At 52.7% G+C, this 21,005-nt stretch overlaps 1 protein-coding gene across 7 annotated transcripts; it reads right to left on the reverse strand.

Annotated features, from left to right (window-relative positions):
- Positions 1–898: 898 nt before the first annotated feature.
- On the reverse strand, positions 899–17,075 carry TBC1D22B (TBC1 domain family member 22B). 7 transcript variants are annotated; one of them, XR_014938714.1, is made up of 13 exons: positions 16,854–17,075; positions 13,089–13,145; positions 11,659–11,972; positions 10,918–11,097; positions 10,408–10,478; positions 9,859–9,987; positions 9,389–9,454; positions 8,428–8,542; positions 4,621–4,727; positions 3,721–3,796; positions 3,296–3,418; positions 2,986–3,081; positions 899–2,486 (listed from the first exon to the last, which is right to left on the reverse strand). XR_014938714.1 is itself a non-coding variant. In XM_015884791.3 (13 exons), exons 1-13 carry the CDS (start codon positions 16,907–16,909, stop codon positions 2,358–2,360), a joined length of 1,524 nt encoding a protein of 507 aa, XP_015740277.2. In that variant the 5' UTR covers positions 16,910–17,075; the 3' UTR covers positions 899–2,357. The 7 variants fall into 7 exon arrangements, 5 of the variants coding, with proteins under 5 accessions (XP_015740277.2, XP_085383163.1, XP_085383165.1 ...); XR_014938713.1 differs by having other exon boundaries at positions 3,721–3,829; XM_015884791.3 differs by having other exon boundaries at positions 3,296–3,423.
- Between the last annotated feature and the right edge of the window lie 3,930 nt (positions 17,076–21,005).

Genomic DNA, 21,005 nt, shown 5'->3' on the forward strand with positions numbered 1-21,005 from the left:
ACCCATTCTTTTCTTCCTCCTTTAGCAGAGGGAGCTCAGCCTGCATCCTGCTGCTCAGATGACACGGATGGGGCTATGTAGCTGTGAAGAGGATCAAAGGGATGGAGCACTCAGAGGGTTGTGGTCTCACATGGTCTCCCATGTCTCCTATGGGTGAGTTTGTTCCCTCTGGCAGCCCTTGGCTTGGGGTGGCTGCGGTACCCCTTAGGGATGAGAGCTGGGAATGTGGGGCGTGAATCCCATCTCTGGGCACTGCTTGTGGGCCTGGGGGCTCCTGCAGCACCAGGATATGAACAGAGCTTCCAGCAGATGGAGATGGGAGCTGGGTGCTGTAGGGTGACTCTGAGCATTGCTCTGCCCTAAGGAGCATTTTTCTTCCTGTGGAGGTTCCTCCCTTTCTGTCCACAGGTGTGACCTGACCCGGCAGAATGGATGAAGGATTCTTTCTGTAGCCGGGAGTGTTTGTGGCGCACAGCTGCCTGGCTCAGGGAGAAGGCATTTGAATGCAATACAAGGTGAGTTAAAAATGTCTTTGTTAATGTTTTCCACCTGTTGCAAGATGATGGTGAGAATGAAGATCAGTGCTTTCCCATAGTGTGGGACAAAAGGCTTTGTGGATTGGGAAAACGAGGCACTGACCTGAAGGCCCTTGAGGTAATACGAGGAGCTGCTGTGCAGCCCCAACATGTGCCAGACCAGCCTGTCCTGCACTCAGCCCAGGCTTCTGTTAAGGTATTCTTCTTTTTGAATGAGTTACGTCAAACTGCTGCAGAGCAGGTCTGGCTCAGGGAAAGCAACAAAAGGTACAAAATGAAATGAAGTCTAAATGCCCAAAAAGTAAAAACAAAAATGAAAAACAACAACAACAAAAAAACCCAGCTCTGGCTTAGGAAAACGGTTTCTTGAAACACTGGAGTTTTATTGGCAACAAGGCTCTGCCTTTCACATGCTCAGCCCCTGCTGCCTCTTCCCACAGGGCACCTCCATGTTCAGCCCCAAGAAACCCAAGGGGGTTGCATCCACCCCCCCCACACCCAGCCCTCTGGAGGAGGGGGACAGATTGAAACCAGCCCAATAAAACATTCACAATTAGTTTCATTTAAGAAGGTGGTTTCTGGCCGTGCCGTCTCCTGGAGGAGACATTCACGTTGCAGGGAGCAGCAGGCACAGCCAGCCTATACTGGGGACCATTGGTGCCTGACATCCCACTGGTGGCACAGGCACCACAGTGCCCTGCAGCACAACCCTGGGCACCACCAGCCCCATACCCTGTATCTCCTCAACCTGCTCTCAGCTCCCCATCCCCTTCCAAGTCCTGAACTCCTCCTTGCACAGGAAGCCTTGAGACACACATTTCTGATGAACGCTTTCCTCACAAACTCAACACTCCAAACATGTCGGGGCAGAAATACCCATGGCTCTGACTTCCCCCCACCTCCAGAGGGGTCCAAAGCCCTACACTGCCGTACAGGCATGGAGAGGACAGGGATAACAAGGGACGCACGTTATAAATATAAAATCATATCTGCTACAAACAGAGGACGCATATTGTACATCTTTGACCCCATATACACAAGAACACAATATACACAGAATGTCTCAGAGGAGTGGGGGCTTCACAAGGAGCTTTCAGAGGTCCCCCTGCTGCCCTCACACTGTGCGGGGCTGCACCGATGGCACATCAGAGCATCTCATCACAGTGATGTGCATCATGCAGACCACATGGGTAGGTTGGGGCCCCCACTGTGACCACCACAGTCTCACACCTGGGGGAAGGCAAAGAGGAGGGAGAGGAGAGGGCAGGTGTGAGCAGCTCCCTCATGAACCCACAAGGCTTGAGGAATGAAGCTGGGCCCTGAGAAACTTCTCACCCTGCAGCCCCAGGGAAGATCTCCAGCCAGTCACTGATAAGGCATTTTTGTCTGGGAGCTGGATCAAACTGCAGCTGAAGAGAGAAGGGAGCAGATGGAGCAGCACACACATGTGAGGCGGTGAGTGCATGTGTACATGTGTGCAGCACTGGGCAAACATGTCACAGCAGAGCCAAGGCAACCAGCAGCTGGACAAGACCAAGGCAGGGCTGGGAGAGCTCAGTTATCTGTAAAGCTGACCCCTGCCCCTTTAAGCCTCTCTCCCTGGCTCAGGCCACCAGCACAGAGTGAAATACTGACGGTGGTTGGAGTGGCACATCCAGGCGTGTGGAGTGGCAGACAGGCACGCAGAAGAGTTAAGTCAATGTGAGCTTTGTACAGCAAAGAGCAGCTCCCAGCTGGAGCATCCAAGGACGTGGATGACAAAATGCCACAGTGATCAGATTGGGCCAGGAAGAGGAGGAGGAGGGAGTTGAGTCCTGGCACCTATCGGCGGTAATGATTGGGAGCATCTGCAAACATGTACTTAAGTCTGTAGGCTTCAGCAAGGAGGAGCCCAATTTCTTCATTGCCCCAGTGTATTGTTGGCAGGTTCTGTAGCAACATCAGAAGGCCCTGGAAGAGAAGATACTCACACTGGGGCAGCTGATGGCAAAACGCAGACCCAGAGGAAGCCCAGAGATAGAATGAACAGAGGCAGCAGCAATTAGGAGCTTTGGCTCATTGCACTGGCAGGTGTGAAAGGCTCAAGAGAGCATTAAAACGTGCTTGTATCCAGCTCTGAACAAGTGAAGCACCCTTAGAAGCCCTGAAACTTCTTGTGATTAAGGGTGCTGCCATCCAGTGTTACAGGCAGACAGCAAAAGGCAGCCACAAATGGGACTCACTGCGCCTAAAGCTCAAAGCCAGGAAAGAGCTGGTATTCATCCAGCTGTCCAGTCTCTGCACTGAGCACAAAGGCTATGGGATTACTTCTGAGCAAAACTCCTGAGACTGGATGATCTCGGGGCCAGTTTTGAGGTGACAGCTGAGCATATCCATTCCTGAGATTCCACCCAGGGCAATTCCCTCCCCTTTTGCCCAGAAGAATTAGCCCCACACACCAGGGACTTACTTGGAAGTCTTCCTCATCTAGGATCTCCTTCCGCCACTTGATCAAGAAGGCAGCACAGACATAGAGGTGGAAGTGCGAGAACCCCTCTGGCTCTGACTGTAGGCAACAAAACTCTGGGTCAGCTCCTATGGCTCTGCTGGAGCACAGCTCCCCCAAACACATGTCCAGGTGTCACCCTCAGCTGTCTATAAACACCCCAGAGGCCACATTTTGTTCCTCATCTCCCCAGCTGTGTGGTGCCTCATCTCCCTGTGTGGGGAATTGGCCCAACAGTGAGCAGCCAAGGAGGGATGGCAGCAATTCCACATACCTGGTAGGTGTCCCAGAGGCGGATTGTGCAGCGAAGAGGCAGCTCCCTCATCAGCAGATTGTTCATCCAACGAAAGGCAAACTGCAGATATTCAACTTCATACTTCCTAAAGTGATTATGTACCTGCTCTGAAACAGCACAATTCACTTACACACCTGGGGATCACAGCACCTCAGCTCCTGCACAAGGTACTGCCCAAATCATGCTGGCTTCCACATATTTCAAGGCTGAGGAGGTCTCACAAACAACACCACCACTCACCTCATCCTACTCTGCCAATGAAATCCCATCCCCAGGAGCTTTTTGGCCAACCATGCTCTGCCCCTGTGCACTGTAGGGGAGCATCTACCCCTTGCACTGAGGGTTCCTTCCCACTAGTGAAGAAAGTCTCCCACTGTTGTGACAGAAGTCCCCCCAACACCTACCATCAATCCTGCTCACAAGCTCCTCCAGAGCTTTGACTTTCTTCTGGATGCCTGGCTGTGCGAAGGTGTAGTTATCCTGAAGGGAAAGGCCATCAGTCAGAAGCAGCAGCTGCAACAATTGGAAATGACCAAAACCAGATCGCCAGCTCTGCACCAGCCAAGGAGATATAACTCCTGAGTGCCACGATCAGCTGCCTGATCGTCTGAAGTCCCCAATAGTTGGGAAGCTTATGAGGAGCGGCTGAGGGAGCTGGGATTGTGCAGCCTGGAGAAGAGGAGGCTCAGGGGAGACCTTATAGCTCTCTATAACTTCCTGAAAGGAGGTTGTAGTGAGCTGGGAATTGGCCTCTTCTCTCGTGTAATCGATGATAGAACTAGAGGGAATGGTCTTAAGCTGCGCCAGGGGAGATTCAGGCTGAACATTAGGAAATATTACTTCTCAGAAAGGGTAGTCAGGTATTGGAATGCACTGCCCAGGGAGGTGGAGTCACTGACCACGGGAGTGTTCAAGAAATGTCTGGATGTTGTGTTGATGAGTATGATTTAGCCGGGAAGTATTGGTAATGGTTGGACTAGATGATCTTCTAGGTCTTTTCCAACCTTGATAATTCTGTGATTCTGTGAAGCTGGGACAGTGCTGGCTGCACAGCTGCAGCTCGCTCCTTTTTCCCCTGGAATTTCATCCCCAGACCATGCCCAAAGCAGCAGAAATGTCCATGAATGCAGGGATGCACTGTCAGAGAACAAACACAGGCACAACTCCCATTTTAAATGCCAGGAGTGCTGCAAGTCTAGCCCAGTTACACACTAGTGCCAGGGGATACAGAGCTCTCCTCATGATACAGAGAGAAGACAATGGTGCTGCTACACCAGGCAGTGGGAGACATCTCTGCAGCTCACCTGTATCCCATCCAGCAGCTTGCTCATGCACCAGAAACTGTCAGCTTCGATGCTCCGTAAAACATCCTGTGACAAGTTTGTCACATCGAAGTTCTCCACATCCTCTTCTGCAAAACAGACAGGGAGGAGAATAAGGGGGAGTGGAGAGCACCAGGTGGTTCACAGGAACACCAAGAGGCTTTAAGGCTCCTTGCATGCAGCTGCGAGCACAGCTGAAATGAGTAGCTTTCCCAGTACAGAGCAGGACATCTGTGCATTGACCTGCTTCTCCAGGCCAGGTGAGTACCAGCACCCAAAATACTCAGCAACCATGATCTGAACCCAGCCCAGCCCCCCAGGGGACCAGGAAAGGGTCTCTGCTGCTGGTGTCATCTCCAGGGTTCAGAGCAGAGCATGCGTGAAGGCTCTGACATGGGTGACCTCTGCTGCTAGGGCATGTCCCTCTATGGGTGAGGGCAGCTCAGCCACCATCATGGGGACAACCAGGAGAGGCAAATCCAGCAGTACTACCAGAAACCAAGGAAGCAAAGGCTGCCCTGGGCCCAGAGCTGAACGAGGAGGCTGAGCTACCAACCCTGGTAGAGAGGATTTACCAGCTCAGGACTGAAGCACAACAGAGATAAGCAGTCACACCTTCCCCAACGTGACCACCTGACCTGACCACCTCAGGGCTCAGCTTTCAGCCCCCCACAGCATGCTGGATGAGAATGGGTGAGGCAGCAAGATATGAAACTCAAAAGACAGCTGCCAACTCTAAGGAAGAACAGGCTCTAAGGAAGATCTTCCCAAAGCCTCAGAAACCTTTATGGGAGAGCAAGACTCTCTGGCACAGCTGCAAGGACCCTAAAGTGCTCAAACATCTCCTTGGACAGTGGAAGTTTCCAAGTTAATTCCAGCACAGAGCCTGACAGCAGTGCCATTTATCAGAGGGACTGCTCAGCTTTGCAGAACCCCTCCTCCTACTGGACTAACAGGAGAGCTCCACCAAACAGAAGCAGCCCTGTGCATGAAAAAGCCTTGCGAGAGCAGCAGATTTGTGGAAGCTTGTTTTTGAAACTCAGTGCGTTGGGGTCTAAGCACAAGGGCTAACAACAGCTCTGTCCCCAAAGAGTGTTCACTAAATGCAAATTGGCTCAGTCCCCCAGGAGAAGACAAGGAGCCCCTTGAGGGTGGCATAATGACAACACTGACTGCATTTGGAGCAGAAATGCCCTCTCCTCCAGGCCAGCTGGAGGATGACCTTAACCTGGACACTGCACAGGGCAGTGTGTGTGGGCAGACAGAGGAAGGCAGGGGTTAGGGAACAGCTCTGGGTCAGGAGACACAGCTTCAGCCTTCCTGGCTCAGCCAACACAGCAGCTCCATCCATGTTGTCTTCTCCACACCGCTCACAGGAGGAGAGCATCAGCACTGCTGGCAGAGGCCTCTGTGGGAGCTGTCACCACTAAAGCGAATCAACAGATGCCAGGGCTGAACTGACCCATCTCCAAGCCCAGAGGCTCAGAAATATGAACAGACATCTTTGCTTGGGAAGGAGCTGAGATGGAAAGGCTGGGGTCAGGGCTGAAGCTGTGCCACTCTGTTGGCTCAGATGTGGTCAGCAGCACCATAAAAACCAATGCAAATAGATCCTGGCTGCAGGGGGATGGGACGGGATAGAGCAGTGAGTGCAGTGCTGCTCCCACCTCTGCCCCTCGCCTATGGTGGCGAGTGGTAGAAGTGCTGCTTGCAACACTGGAGGCCCGGGTTTGAATCCCCCCTGTGGCGCAAGTGGTAGAAGTGCAGCTCTGCAGCACAGAGGCTCGAATCCCAGGGGTTGGACTTGATGATCTCTAAGGTCCCTTCCAACCCGCATGAGACTGTGATACTGTGACTTCAGGAAGGGCACAGGCTTAAGCCTGTGGCCATCTGGCAATCTCATGCAGTAGAAAGCATAGCAAAGCTCTTTTCCAGCTGTAGGTCATCATCCAAAATTACCAGTTACTCTTCCGCTGGCTCCTCAACAGCCATCAAGTTTCCAGGTAATTAGAAAGGCAGGCTGTTTAATAGATATCCATCTCACTTCCTCGATCACTTCTCCCTAGCAGGAATATGGGCAAGGTTAAGGAGCAGGATGAGGCCAAGTGTGTCCATCTGGTACTGGTGGCTCAGCCACACAGCTGTCACCTCATGCAGAAGAGCTCCCTGCAGGGCTCCAGGCATGGCAAGTTCAGCACAAAAAGTGTGACAAAGAAAGGGAGTTGGTGATAAGCCTAGGTGACAGGGAACAGCCTGCTGCTTGCACTGGCACAGGGACAAGAGCAGCAACTCTGCCAGCAAAGAAAGACTGCTAGGAGATCCTGGGCATGCTGCAAGAAGCTTTGGGGGGGAAAAAAATAAACATAAAAAGTCTCTGGAGGGCACAGCTCAGCTCAAACATCTGTTCAGCATCATTAAGAGGCCCTGCAGAAACAAGCAAGATACTCGACATATGGCTCTGAAAGGGAGCTGGTGGCGCAGTGACAGCTGCTCAAGGTAGGCCGGGGAGACAGAGGGCAGAGCTCCTGTGAGTGACACTTCAGTGGGGTTTAGTTGGTCACTGAGATGTGAGTACATCACACTTCTACCTGAAGGTTGGCTTTGAATCCCAACCTCTGGAAACAGAAGGGGATGTGTGGTATTGCTTGGGTAAGTACAACTCTCAGTGACAGACAGAAGGCCACATTCAGAGGATTAAAGGGGCCTGAAACATGGCAAGAAGTCCCCATCAGACAGGTCCTAGCCATGCACAGAGAGTAGACACCTGATACCCAACGTGGTACATGACTGTAAGAAGTCATACGAAGTACCTACAGGCAGCTCCAATATCACACCAGCCCTTTTCTGGATCAGCTGACTCACTCTTTACTTCTCAGAACAGGGAGTTCACTCCAGGTAGCAGCAGAGCCCCACACTGTGCTTTCTCCTTCAGACTGTAAGGAGCAGTACTTTGGCTCAGAGATTAGTCCTGACCACATGGCTATGACAGTGCAAACTGAGGGGGCTTACCTCCTCACAATGACCTCAAAAGAAAAAAGACCACTACTAGCTCACAAAGCTTTAGGTAGCCAGTGTGACTTCAACAAGCTGTGGATCAGATCCTGAATCATTTATTGAAGAGGATTTCTCTATCATTGTCTTAGAAAATCCTTTTCCTTTCTCTTTACAGTGAAAAAATAATCCTTATGCTTAAATGGTCTTAAGGCATCCCAGTGTTCATGTCAGCCCCAAAACACAGCAAGAGCTGGAGAAAGAATGAAAATCCCATGGGTGAAAATGACCTGCTGTCCAGCTAAAAGCAAATGGCTGTCAAGAAAGCCAAAGCAGCTGGGAGAAGTCAATTTAATTCTGAAACTCTCAGCTTGACAGACACACCTGCACTAACAGCATAGGACAAGAATCATTACTTAAACTGTTTATTTTACATTCTCAACAGGATCTCTTTATACTTTAGTCTGTCCTCCTAGAGGAAGAACAAGCTCCAAATTCCATCTTGGAGAGCAAGATCCTCCCCACCACCTCAAGTTCAGGGCATCAAGGCTTTGCCCAAACTCCCCCAGCACCTGGAAGTTCCCACCCTCCCCCAATCTAAGTACATTCAAATGCAGATCTACCCTTATGCTTCAACTTCTGCAGAGCTCAGCAAGGTTATGAAACTGAAGCAAAGATGCACTAAGGGGTCAAGAAGCATCTCTAGCATAGCACAGGAGCTGAGGGAAAAATCCCTTCCAGCAAGGTGATGCCAGCACTCCACACCATTGCAGTCAAGAGGCAGAGAATATCACTTACCAACATATTCAGAGAGGAACACAACAAAGAATGGAGTGACCAGGTCATTGATTCCCTGTACATAGCCACTGGCTGGGTGTCGAATGGCCCATATAAACAGGATTCTTTCAAAGATCTAGGAAAGAATTGAAGGAAAGCAGGTACCTGCATTAGCCGTGCACAAAGGAAAGGCAGAAAAGCATTACTGCTAAGCTCGGGGAGCAAAGATCATGCACTGACAGGCTCTTTTCTGCAGCAATATGGTTAAGATAAGAAAATACCAGTCCTAAGAAACTCCTGCATGACCCACAGATCCCCACAAAGGCCAGCCCACTCTTCGCAGAATAAAATGACCCAGACTCCATATCAAAACTGCTGCTTGAAGAAATGCAGACACCAACTTTCCAAGAGCTGCACACCTTGTGGAACATTACGTGGACAGCTAAGGCTGTTACCTGTGCTCTTTATCCATCAGCTGTCAGCACAGCACTCCCAGCAAAACATCACAATCATTGTAGTACCCAACAGAGCAGCCTCCATAACCTACAGACACATTATTCCCAGGACATCATACACTGACATACCACACACACACACACAGACTGTTTCCAAAGACAACAGATGCTCACACCTCCTGGCCACCTCTCCAGCAGCCCGACGTGATTTTCTCACACACTGCTTTGCACAGAGGCGTATTTGTAGTGAAACACAACTGATGTCCTGCTCTGATTCAAATTCATTGAATCTGTTTCAGAACAAAAGCTTCAGGACTATCACCAATTCTTGCCAGAAAAAAATGCTGACCTCATATTCCCTGGTCTCTAAGACTGATGCATTTCAGAAAGTTGAGGACTAGACCAGGCAGTGTGAGCATGTATTTGCTGATCAGCTGGGCAAGATTTTGGGAGCTGTCATCCAGGATATTTGGTCTGCAGAGTTACCTCAGTCTAATGGCACTGTTGGTCTAACTCTGTCCCCTTACCTCCTGGACAAGTGGCTGCTGAAAGAGTGGGATGAGTGGGTTCGTCCTTGGAATGTCAATGTGGATCTGGAAGAGAGCGTGGGTCAGATACATCAGCCATGCTTTTAAGGGGCATGATAACATAACAGAAAAGAATCCATCCTGCAGTGCCCCTCAGGCAAGAGCTGCACTTGTTGATGAGCACTGTGAGTGCTACTGATTGCAGCTGCATAGAGGAAGTTTCCTACAGTTCTGCGTTCAGCCTCCTTTGCCCCGGGCTGGGCTAGTGACAAGAGATGGGCTGGGAAATCCAATTATTTGGTCAACTTAGGGAAGACTTAATCCAGTACTTGCAAGGAGACAGACAGAAGCACAGTGCTCCATCCCCAAGGAGAAGATGCCCAATAATTAACAGGTAGAAGTCCTGGTATGACCCCAACACCAAAGCATGCAGTGGCAAGAGGCCAAAGAGCCAGGCAGACAACAGGTACCTGTCGGTAAGTGTCCTGATGGTGCTCCTCATTCCGGGAATCGTAATACTGCTGGATGAAGCCAAAGTACTCCTCCCGTTTGCGCTGTAAGGTCAGCTTCCGACGCTCCATGTTTGCAGGGAGATAACCCTGCGGGAGGAAACCCCAGATCAGGGCAGCCCCAATTCCCTCACCACAAACCAACCCCTAAAATCCTGCCTGACAGCTGTGCACGTGGATGCAGCAGATATGGGGAACCTGAAGCAGAGTAGGAAAGGTTTTGGCTTTCCCACACCCCGGTGCCTTTTCTGATCTGGTACAATCCAACTTTACAGGATTCAATTTCTTGAAACCAAAAGCTCTAATCCATTGCCACGTTCCCAGCGCCTGTCTACGGTTTGTGCTCAGGACATGTAGCAATTACAATCCCTGACCAGAAAAATCCTACAGTTCATTGGTAGGCTGGGCACAGACACAACGTGAGCAAAACTGGATATGGATTTGCTCCCACCAAAGTGGGAGTGCCCCAGACTCCCCCCAGTCTCCTGCATCCCAGCTCCAGATACTCACTGAGAGGAGACGCCACGTCACAGGCCGGACCTCTCTGGGCACTCCAGGCCAGCTGCATTTCCTCAGCTCATCTGCAAACGGACAGTGGTGGCAATGGATTAGATCCTAGGCACGTCCAGGCACCACTACACCTAAAAGGAGAGGAAAGCCCAGTCTGCTCCTGCAGGCTCTGGAGACACTGAGCCTCCAGGAAGGCTCCACATTAGCAGATGTGGATCTGTGGCTGGAGGGTGGAGACACTTGGCTCAACACTGGGACAGGAGCACTGGCTGCCATGGTGCTGACCACTGGTCCCTCCTCAGCAGAGCTCAGTACTCATGTGAAGCCCAACAGCCCCCTGTGACCACAACCATCACCTGCGACCAAAACCAGGCAGCTGCTGGAAAGGGTTATCATCTGCCAATACACAACTCATTTTTTCCAGCCTCGAGTAGATAGTGAACCTTGTTTCAAAGAGGCAGCAGGCTTCCCTCTGCCTCCCCACTCACAGGCACCCATTATGCCACTTACCCAGGTCTGTGTTGTGGCTGGAAAGAAGCTGACGAAATTTCTCCAGGCGGGTTTTCTCCCTTACTGTCATGGGGGGAGCACCCGAAGCGTTCTGGTCAGATATCCGGGCAACAAGTGGAATGACGGGCCGAAGGGGGAGGGACTGCTGCTTCGGGAGAGGGGTTCGCACACAGGCCTCCTCTGCACAGAGAGACACTGCAGTGAGGCTGGGAAGAGGACAGCAGCTCTTCAACCCCACTGTGCTCCACTGACCACCAACATAGGCTTGGCACAGCAGGCATCATTTCTCTTGCCCAACCCCAGCATACAGAGCACTGCTGGCCCACTTGAACCAGCCAGTCCACAGAGATCTGTTGCTGCTTTTCCATCACTTCCCCCCATTTCTTTTCCTTTCCTTCCTTCTGCATCAAGATATCTGCCTGCCAGCAGGTCAGACTTCCCCTGTGACGTATGGGAGGATATGGGAAAGACAGAGGATGAGGCAGAAGGAAGCTGAGGGAACCACAGAAAAAACAACTTGCAGATCTGCCCTAATCAGCTTCAACCCAAAGAGTGAACAAGCTGACTGCAAGGTCCTCTGCAGGGTCCCATCCTGACCTTGATTATGAGCAGCACATGCTGACCAAGAATTTAAGAGACTTTCGAAACTCCTCAGAGCCCAGAAAACAGAATCCTCTAAGACAGACATGCCTGCATCCACAGTATTGCACTGCAGAAGCTGCTCCTGAAGACAGCTCTTACCAGACATCCTGGAGAGCTGGGCCTCACTGCTGGACTTGTTGACCTTGCAGTTGGTGGGCATGTCACTGAGAGCAGGCTGGGCCCTCTCAGGCTTCACTCGCAGCTTGCTGTGGTTCTCCAGGACCTGTGCTGCCGTGGCCTTGGCCACTTTAGAATTCAAAGTTTGCAAAGAGGAAGAAGAGGAAGTGAAGTCTTCATCTTCATCATCACCAATGTCCCAGGCATCACTGGTGTTGCGGGCAAACTCATGAAAGCTGGAGGCCTTCTTACTTTTCATAGGCAGCGCGTTGGCTTTGGAGCGGTCCTTGATGAAGCTGGAAGCCAGAGAGAAACAATGTCAGAGCAGCACTGTTAGATAACCCACCTTCTTTCCTTCCCTGCATCCTAGCTCCATAGAGGCAGTCTCTGGCTTTCCCCAGTTTCCTAGTTCCACCTCCCAAACCCCAGAGCACGCGTTAAGCTCCCCATGGCCACCCAAGCTGGTGTAATCTCAGGGCATGGAAAGTTGCAGTGCCAGCTAACGGCTGGAGAGGTGCCAGCCTCCTGGGTTCAGAAGGGCAAACAGAGACATACAGTTTCTTTAGCTCTGCTTCCCCCCAACCCACAGAAAACAGACAAATGAATCAAAGAGAAGTCCTGTGACCTGGGGAGAGGCATGCCAGAACCAGCCTATGCTCCTACACACTCCTGGCACAGCTGTAGTCACTCCCAGCAGACAGACCAACTGTTTCTTTTCTCAGGTGCAGGAGGAGCCTTTCCATTCACCCTTAAGCTGCAGGAGTCAAAGTCCACCAGCTGAAGCGTTACAGACAGGAACATTCACTGCTGCATGGCACGAGATAGGGATAAGGAGGCCGTGCAGATCAGCACTGCCTCTTCCTGCTGGGAAGGGTGCTGTGGTTTTGCTGCTGACCCTGCCTGTTGCCAGGCTGCTTTACTTTGCCCTTCCTTCAGCAGTTCCCTATCCAATAGGTGCAGACATCACTGCTAAAGAATGCATCTTCTCCTTTCACATGCCTGGTGCAGATCTCTGGCTACAAAGGCAGCAACAGATAAGCTTTCCTGTGAGCTTTCACAGAGCCCAGGACAGCACCATAGTCCTTCACAGCCCTTTTTGTACATGCCTGAATTGCAGCTGCACCAGTGAGCTCAGACTGCACAGAGCAGAGGGGATACAGACTGAGGCTGCACTGGTACCAGGACAGCAACCCCAAAAACGATCCGAGTTAGCTCAGGAAACATGAATGAAGCTGCTACATCATTTCCACATTCCCAGCAACATGAACCAGTCCAATCAGGAGGAGATGGAACATCACAGTGCTCGGGATGCTGCAGACCTGCCTAGACTGACCCAACAAAAAAAAAAAAAAAAGAAAAGAAAGCAAAGCAAAGCACATAGGCCATGCCTCCAGGAGACAAACTGAACTTACTTTTTGGTGAGGCGGGGATCCAGTGGAGGATGCTGTGCTCCATAGACAGGCTGAATGCTGCAGGGAGGGAAAAGGAAAGAGACAGTGCAAAATATCTCAGGGCACCCATGGATGGTCTGCTCAGCCTGGACTGGGGTAACACTTCTTGCACGCTGTTGGAAGCCAAATACAGACCAAAATCAACTTCAAGAAGCTTCTGCCTTCAAAGCCTTAGGTCCAAAGAGCCACAATTAGCTGAAGAAGCTAATTTTGCAGAAGCAAAGAGAAGCTTTGTTTAAACTCTTAGGCTCTTTCCAGCCTGAACTGGGATTTGCCTCCTCAAACAGGATACAGATCTGCTCTCTGCACATCTCAGCCACCAGCCACAAACACTGACATTCATTCCCTTTTCCATCCAAAAAGCTGGTCAGGTTTGAGGATTCACACCTTTGAGCCCTCCACAACAGGGCAGGACTCTATCCAGCGACACCAGGACTCCTCAGCACTGAGGATTTCATCCCCATGCTGGCACTCAGGCTTGCAGCCCACGTTACAGGGAAGCAGTCTCTGGTAAGGGGTTTGATGCAGGTCCAAATCCCAGCTTAACCAACCACTTCCTATGTGGTCTGGAATGAGTCATGGCTCAGCCCCTGCAGAGCTGGATGAGTGCTCCAGGGCACAGAGAGCCTGAGAGCTGTTGGCACTGCATGGGAAGCACTGCCTTGAAAAGGAGCTAATAGATGAGCACTCATCACTAGTTTCACGGGCTGTAGAAGTGAGACAGGGATCCTCAGTTATTACCTCAACTCGGGAAACTATTCACAGCCACGTCACCCCAAACGCCACACTTGGATCTCTGGACATAACCAGCCCTCTGTAGCCCCAGTACACAGCATAGCCCCACACCCCGTGGCAGATTCATAGCTGGCACACAAAGGACAGGCTTCCCTCAGGTCACCAGGGCTTTCCAGGAGCCTCAGATGGAGCCTGGATGTGGTGGGGGGGGATCACAGCCTGGTGCACCTGGAGAGCCAGCAAGAGACAAGCAGGTGCCGGTGCCAGGGAGGTGACAGCAATGCGTCCATCTGGAAGGGAAAGGCGTGGAGACCAAGGGCAGAGGCTGGGAACAGCTACAACACAGACAGAGGCCAAAGAGGGATGGGCTCCAGCTGCAAAGGGCAGCTGCTGGAAGTGCTGGAAAGGCTCACTGTGCTGGCACACCTCCAGTCGGGGCCAGGAAAGAGTCTGTCAAGTAATTAACACTGAGGAGTCAGGACAGCTATTAAACAGAGGCACCCTCATGGGTGGAAAGAGCAAAAAGATTACTGGGGTTAAAAAAAGCTATTTCCAAAAGACTCTTGGCAGCTCCCCACAGGAGAGGAGCCTGCAGAGCCTTTCCAAAGCTCAGCACAAAGCTCATACCACCTCCTAACAACAGTCACAGAACTGCTCTTCCCTGCGAGGGGACCAGAACTGCCCAGGAACATTCACGTGCCACCAACTAGTGAACAGTTTGATTTCCACACGAAGGGACAGAAACCACACATGGGTCCATGTGATGCTCATCAGCAAAAGGAACTGTCAGAATAGGGGATGTGGGAGCCAGAAGTGCATGAAGAAATCCCTTCCTGATGCTCTGAAGCAATTGGATGATGCTGTCGCTGCTAATGGCCAACACAACGACAGTGCCCCATCCCCCAGGCAGACCTGCTGTGAAGAGCACAGGCTTCCACAGATGAAGTGTCCCGGGCTGATCCACTGCACAGCACACCTGCTGGAGCTGCCACACAGGCAGCTGAAGGTGAAGGTCGAGCTGAGTACCACCATCCTGCATATGTTTGTATATAAAAATATACATGTGTCCATATAACAACCTGGAGAGGAAGCAGAGCAAAGGCTCCGGGACATGCAACAGGCGACCTGAGACATGCACACATCTCCACAGCTGCCAATGGCAACTCTGCACCATGGAGCCTGAGCAGACTCAGTGCCTGATGCAGCTCCTCCAGCTCAGCCCATCACTGACTCTCAGCACATCCCAAAGCGCCTCACAAAGCAGCGTCAGCAGATCCCACTGCTACAGCTCAGAAATCAGCAGCAGGGCAGCAAGTGGCAATCAGTAAATACTTTGTTTATTCACTCATCTGGCTCTCCCTAATGCATCACTTAGATGAACTGGCTGTCTCCAAGTTTAACTCTGACTTTCGCACACATGGGAAGCTCAGGGCAGGCATCACGTGTGAGCAAATACCACTGAGTCAGGAGTTGAGACCTGTGCTGACACTGAGCTCCCAGATTGACAGCACGAGCCCCCTGACCTCCTCTAGAGCTCGGTGGGACAAGGTATTTCCCACTACCTCCCTACTCAGTGCCTGATGCAATGTGTGCCCGAGCTCTGCTGTGGCACCTGTGTTACATCTCTTCTAGGCACTGCAGCAGGGAGAACACCTTCAGCACGTCAGGGCAACCGCAGAGCCTGAAAACGTTTTATTCCCAGCAGACTCTGCTTCTCCCTTTTTTAAAAGAGCATTTAAACAATGCACACACTGATGCCTCACTACTCAGCTCTCCATAGGGCAGGAAATAAACAATGCATCATGTAGGACAATGTGTCAGACCAACCTGCCAGCACACCGCAAATGAATGACGAGGTTGAGAACTCCCAGTGTAAAAGATGCAGGGCAGCTCTGGAGCCATGAAACACTATCTGCTAGTGAGCATCTTTGAAAAGGACTGGCACGAAGAGCGTAAGGAACTGGTAACAAGCCTCTTCCACACCACAGGACAGTGTATTTGCAAACTTGTCTGTTAGGAGGGGAGCACTCTGCCAACCCTTGATGTTGGAGTGCATTGTCTGTGCAGGACTGGCTGCCTCCCAGACCGGTTCACCTGGTTTGAGTTTTCCAAGCTGGCTCTCAATCATCAGCTGTGCAAGAGAGATGCTGGCAGCAGAGCCCAGCACAACATCCGGGGACAGGATCACAGGGACACAGAGCAACATGGGGACAGCACAGCACCGTCCTCCCATAGGAGAGAGAGAGGAGGGATGCACGATGCTCAGTACTTTCCCTTTAGTTGCCACAAACTCAGGCTGCCTCACCAGTCCAAAGGATATCACAGAACCATTAAGGTTGGAAAAGACCTCTGAGCTCACCAGAGCAACCATCAGCACCACATCCACTAAAAAACAAAGCGGAATCTGCTGAGTTGGGACCACTCACTGGTTCCCTCCACCTGCCACAGCAGAGCCCCACAGCTGCAATGCAGACTGAGCCAGGAGGGAGCTTTCCATAGGTAATCCCAAATCGAATCACCCCTGCAGCCAGCTAAGAGCCCTGCACCGGGAGGGGAAGGGCAAGATCCAGGTGAGACTGAGTGTAAACGAGGTGGCGCCAGGTGCCTCTAAAGGACGCCCCGCTCTGCTCCCGCAGCCGCTCAGGGACGCTTCCCCCCCACACACCCCCCCAATCCCACCCGGCCCCAGGCGGTGCTTCTTCACCTCCAGCAGGAAGGAGCAGCCACAGCCCAGGGACCCTCAGCGGGGCCGCATCCAGGAGGGGGGCAGCCCACAAAGGCCCCACGGGGGCCGAACCACCGAAGACTCGGAGCCCTTCGCCCACTGCACCCCACGGGGCTCCGGCCACGCTCGGGGCACACACGCGGCTCCCACAGCCGGGCCGGCCCCTCAGCGCGGACACGGCCCCACGGAGCCCCACGGCCCCAACTCCCCGTCACGAACCCCCAGCACCGGGGGGTCGCTACCCGCCCTGACCAGGCCCAGCTCACCTGCCCGGCAGCTTAGCGCTCCGCTTCCAAAACTGCCGCCCGCTCTCAGCCGCCATAGCGGAGAGAGGCAGGGCCGGGCCCGGCGGCCAGCAGGCAGCGGGCACACCGGGCCGGCCGGCTCCGCGGCTCAGCGGCGGAGCGCGGAGAAGGCGGCGCAGCCCCCCCACAGCCAGGCCGCCTCACCACTGCCCGCCCGCGGCCCCTGGAGGCGCCATCTTGGATGAGGGGGGGAAGAGCGTCGCCATTGGTCGCTATGCTCCAGGCCCGGCGGCTCAGCCAATAGAAAGTGCGAGAGCGTGTGACGTCACTGTGAAGGAGGTCCGGGGTGGGGCTGCGTGTGGAGGAAGAGACCATTCCGCCCCGGGGGGGGGGGAGAGGGGGAGCGCACCATTAGCGCTGGAGGGGAGGACGAGAAAAGCCACCCACCGCGAGGAGGGGGAGCGAGGGGGGTTACACGGCGGGAAGGGCTGTTCTGTTTAAAGCAAAGCACACGATTCTGTACCAAAAGCGGCTTGTTTCTGTGCAAAGTCACTTTCTGGGAGGGCAGGGCAGACAGCAGAGGGCGGCACAGCCCCGTAGCTCCGCTCCGCTCCTCGGTCACCGCTCGCTCCCCGGCAGCTGCTCCGGCGGTTTCGGTTCTGAGCGATACCGAAAGCTGAGAGCGGGGTCGGTTCCTTTTCCCATCCCGGGGCTGCAGCGGGGAAAGGAAACCTTGGGCTGGTACAAAATAAAGAGCGTGTGGAGACTGCGGAGCGAACGTGGGAGCTGCTGCGGTTCTGAGACGCGTGCACGGAGCGGGGCTGGTGGTCATGAGGACGCACGAGCTGGTGGTGGGAGGTTGGAAAGCTCAGCGTTCATACACTGAGAAATGGGAGTTGTCCGCTGGTGTCAATGGGAGGATGAGCGTGGCACAATGTCCCTGTGTCCTGGAGACTCCCCTGGTGCTGCACAGCCCTCCCGCTGCCCGCTGTCCCCTCCACCTACGCGGGGTGGGTTCGCTTTGATCACTCTTTCTCCCTCCTGCTTTTCAATGGCCATTCACAGCTCATCTTCACCTGACTCATTCATTCCCCGGCTTCATCAAAGACTGTTTGGATACACCCTGATGGAGAAAGCATCACCCCTCCACCCTGGCAGGGTGCTAATGGCCTCCATTCTGCTCCAGAAGGGATGGAGGATGAAAGGATGACAAGGACAAAATCACAAAATCACAGAATGACCCGGGTTGGAAGGGACCTCAAGGATCATGTAGTTCCAACCCCCTGCCTAGCAGGGCCACCAAACATATTTACTAGATCAGGTTGCCCAGGGCCCCGTCCGACCTGGCCTTGAACACCTCCAAGGACGGGGCATCCACAACCTCCCTGGGCAGCCTGTTCCAGGGCCTAACCACTCTCCTAGTGAAGAACTTCCCCCTAACATCCAACCTAAATCTTCCCTCCTTCAACTTGGATCCATTTCCCCTAGTCCTGCTATTGTGTGTGGCTGTGTTTTGCTGGCAACAGCAGCCAACCTGTGCAAAACACATCTAGATCTACCTGCGAAGGGAGGATTACATACATTCAAGCACACGCAGCAAGCAATAGGGTATGAGCAAGGGTCTGGGACAGGTTGCAAGCATGGGGCAGTTTCCATTGGGGTCAGCAGTGGTGTGCGCAGGCCCTTCCTGCACTCTTATGGGGGGAAAACCTGAAGAATTTCAGCGTGGGTTGACCTGAAATGACATTTTGCTGCTTCTGTTTTTCTCAGTGGGGTGAGATCTCTGTTCCCACAACCCGCTCTCCCTTCAGCCCCTGACGTGTTGCCTGTGTGTCATTTCAGGTTAACTGAACTGGCTGCTTGGGTTTGAAACGAGAGCTGTTTCATTTCTCGGGTCGCTTAACACCCTCCTAACTGTAACAAACACAGCGATTAAAAACATGAAAAATTACCCTGGAGGAAGGGGAAAAGCTTGGAAAAGAATGAAAAGCGCTCTGATTGCCCCTTCAGAAATGTTTTTCTTTAGCTGAAGTTGCTAAATTTGACTCAGCTTTACACACTGGAAAGGTTTTGCGGTGTGTGGTTTCTTTCTTTCTATTTTTTTTTCTTTACGGTGAATAAAGCATTTCTTCCTCACAAAACCCCCCGCCAACTCTCAGCCCAGTGATGCAGTTTCAGTGTGTCATGGAGGCAGCGTCAGCTCAGGCTCCGTGTTGGGAAGATTGCTGCAAAATGCCACAAGGCTTCAGGTGCCTGAAACCTGCACCTGGAGCCGCAGCATGGGGTTATTTCCAGAGCTCTGGGAAGGGACATCTCCCCCCACTTGGTTCATTTTCACCAGGGTTGAGATGAGTTCAGGGCTCTGCCCTCAGCTCCCATACCTGGGGGACATGGAGACATCGCCTGGTGGCCGGTCCCACCCAAGGAAGGGTGCACGTGCTGCTGGGACAGTTCTGCCTGTGGTCTCATCTTTCTTGTTGGCTGCAAGCTCTCAGCACCCATAAATAAACCTGGGAGCCTCTTGCTGCACACTTTCTCCTGGCTGACATTTCCCTTGCGGGAGTGATAGGGCAGGGAAAGGCTGAGCCCTGCTCTTAAGCTCCGCCACAAAATGTCTCCAGCAAGCCAGTGTGCCATGCCTCCGTTTCCCCACATGCCCCATGGAAATGATACTATTGCCACACAGGACTTTGGCAAAACACTGGCAGATCTGTGTCCACAGTGCTTCATTACCATGGAGCCGTGGGACCTGCTGCTCATTCCTCTTGTCCTAAGGCAGGGGTTTAAAATAGCTCCTGTGACTCACTGTACCCAGAAGGGCCCAAAGGTGCCACCACCTGTGTGTGCATTTCTAGCATGTCTGGCTGCTGCTCACCTTCCATTCTCAAAAAGTGATGTGATAAAGAGAGTTTGTTGCCTTTGCTGTGGCTGAGCACTATGGCTGGATGTGGGAAGGCAAAGGTGTGATGAGTGCTGACCCTCTGCAAGTCCACAGCTGTTCCTTCAGCCCTAGATCTTCTCAGTCCCTGGAGGTGTTCAAGATGTGTCACTGAGACATGGTCAGTGGGCTTGGTGTCCTGGGGTTGGACTTGGGGATCTTAGCGGTCTTTTCTGACCTTAATGATTCCACGACGTAAAAGCAGCAGGAACAGCTAAATGGGGAATAAAACACCCATCATCTCCAACCCAATCCTGCCGCTCTTGTCTGGGAGAAGGGAAACTTGCCTCTTGCAACTGGATGAGCTTTAAGGTCCCTCACGAACCAAGCCGTTCTGCGATACTGATTTTGGGTCTCCCATGCCATCCCCACACTCCCGGAGGTGCAGGACATGGACAGACCGGGTGGCTCTTGGCTACATGAAGGTGCCACCAGGAGGGAAGGCTGCAGCTCAGGGCACCGCAACGGTGGACTGGATCAGCAGCAGCAGACGGAAACCCCGCAGCTATCAGCACACGGAGCAGCGCCGGACCCGCTCAGCCCTTTTCTAAGAAACACCACAACAGTTGTGAGCATTTACGGGAAGGGTGGGCTGTGCTCAGCCCGGGCAGCCGTGATAGTGCAGGCGGAGGATGCGGCGGGGGGCTCCGTGCTGCTCTGCTTTCATGAAGAGCTGCTTCCCGGATGGTCCGGAGGAAAAGAGAGAGAGGAGGTTCAATGCAAACCGCATCTCTAAATAGGGCTGAACTTTGAAGGCATTCGGAGCAGCACTTCCTGCTCTGAGAAGCCTCCAGGAGATGAAAGATGCAGCTGAGCAGGGAAAAAATAAGCAAAACAAAGCGAGTTGATGCTTTGTGCAGAGGTGCAGCAGTGACACAACACGTGTCACTTCCCATCAAGCAGCTCTACTTGTTGAAAAGAGCACAGGGAATAGGATAGGAATGCTGCTTTTAAGCATAAAATGAATGGCGTAAGTCAAGGAATAATGGCCCAGTTGGGCTGAGTGGGGGGTCTTGCAAAGTAGTTTGCAGACCACTCAGTGCCCTTCCTTGGGGCAGGAGAGGCACAGTCCCGGTGATGGGCATTCTCCAAAAAGCAGCACAGTGCCAACAGCTCATTAGGAACAAAGCATCAACATTCTCATGACATCAAATGGAACAAAACAAAACCTGACCAACAGCCCCAAAGCCAAAGTGTTGCAGAGCTGGGAAGTGGGGTTTGACAGCTCAGAAAGC

This window comes from Coturnix japonica, chromosome 38 (assembly GCF_054131305.1).
Source record: "Coturnix japonica strain WE chromosome 38, WE-NBRP24, whole genome shotgun sequence".
Taxonomy (NCBI): domain Eukaryota; kingdom Metazoa; phylum Chordata; class Aves; order Galliformes; family Phasianidae; genus Coturnix; species Coturnix japonica.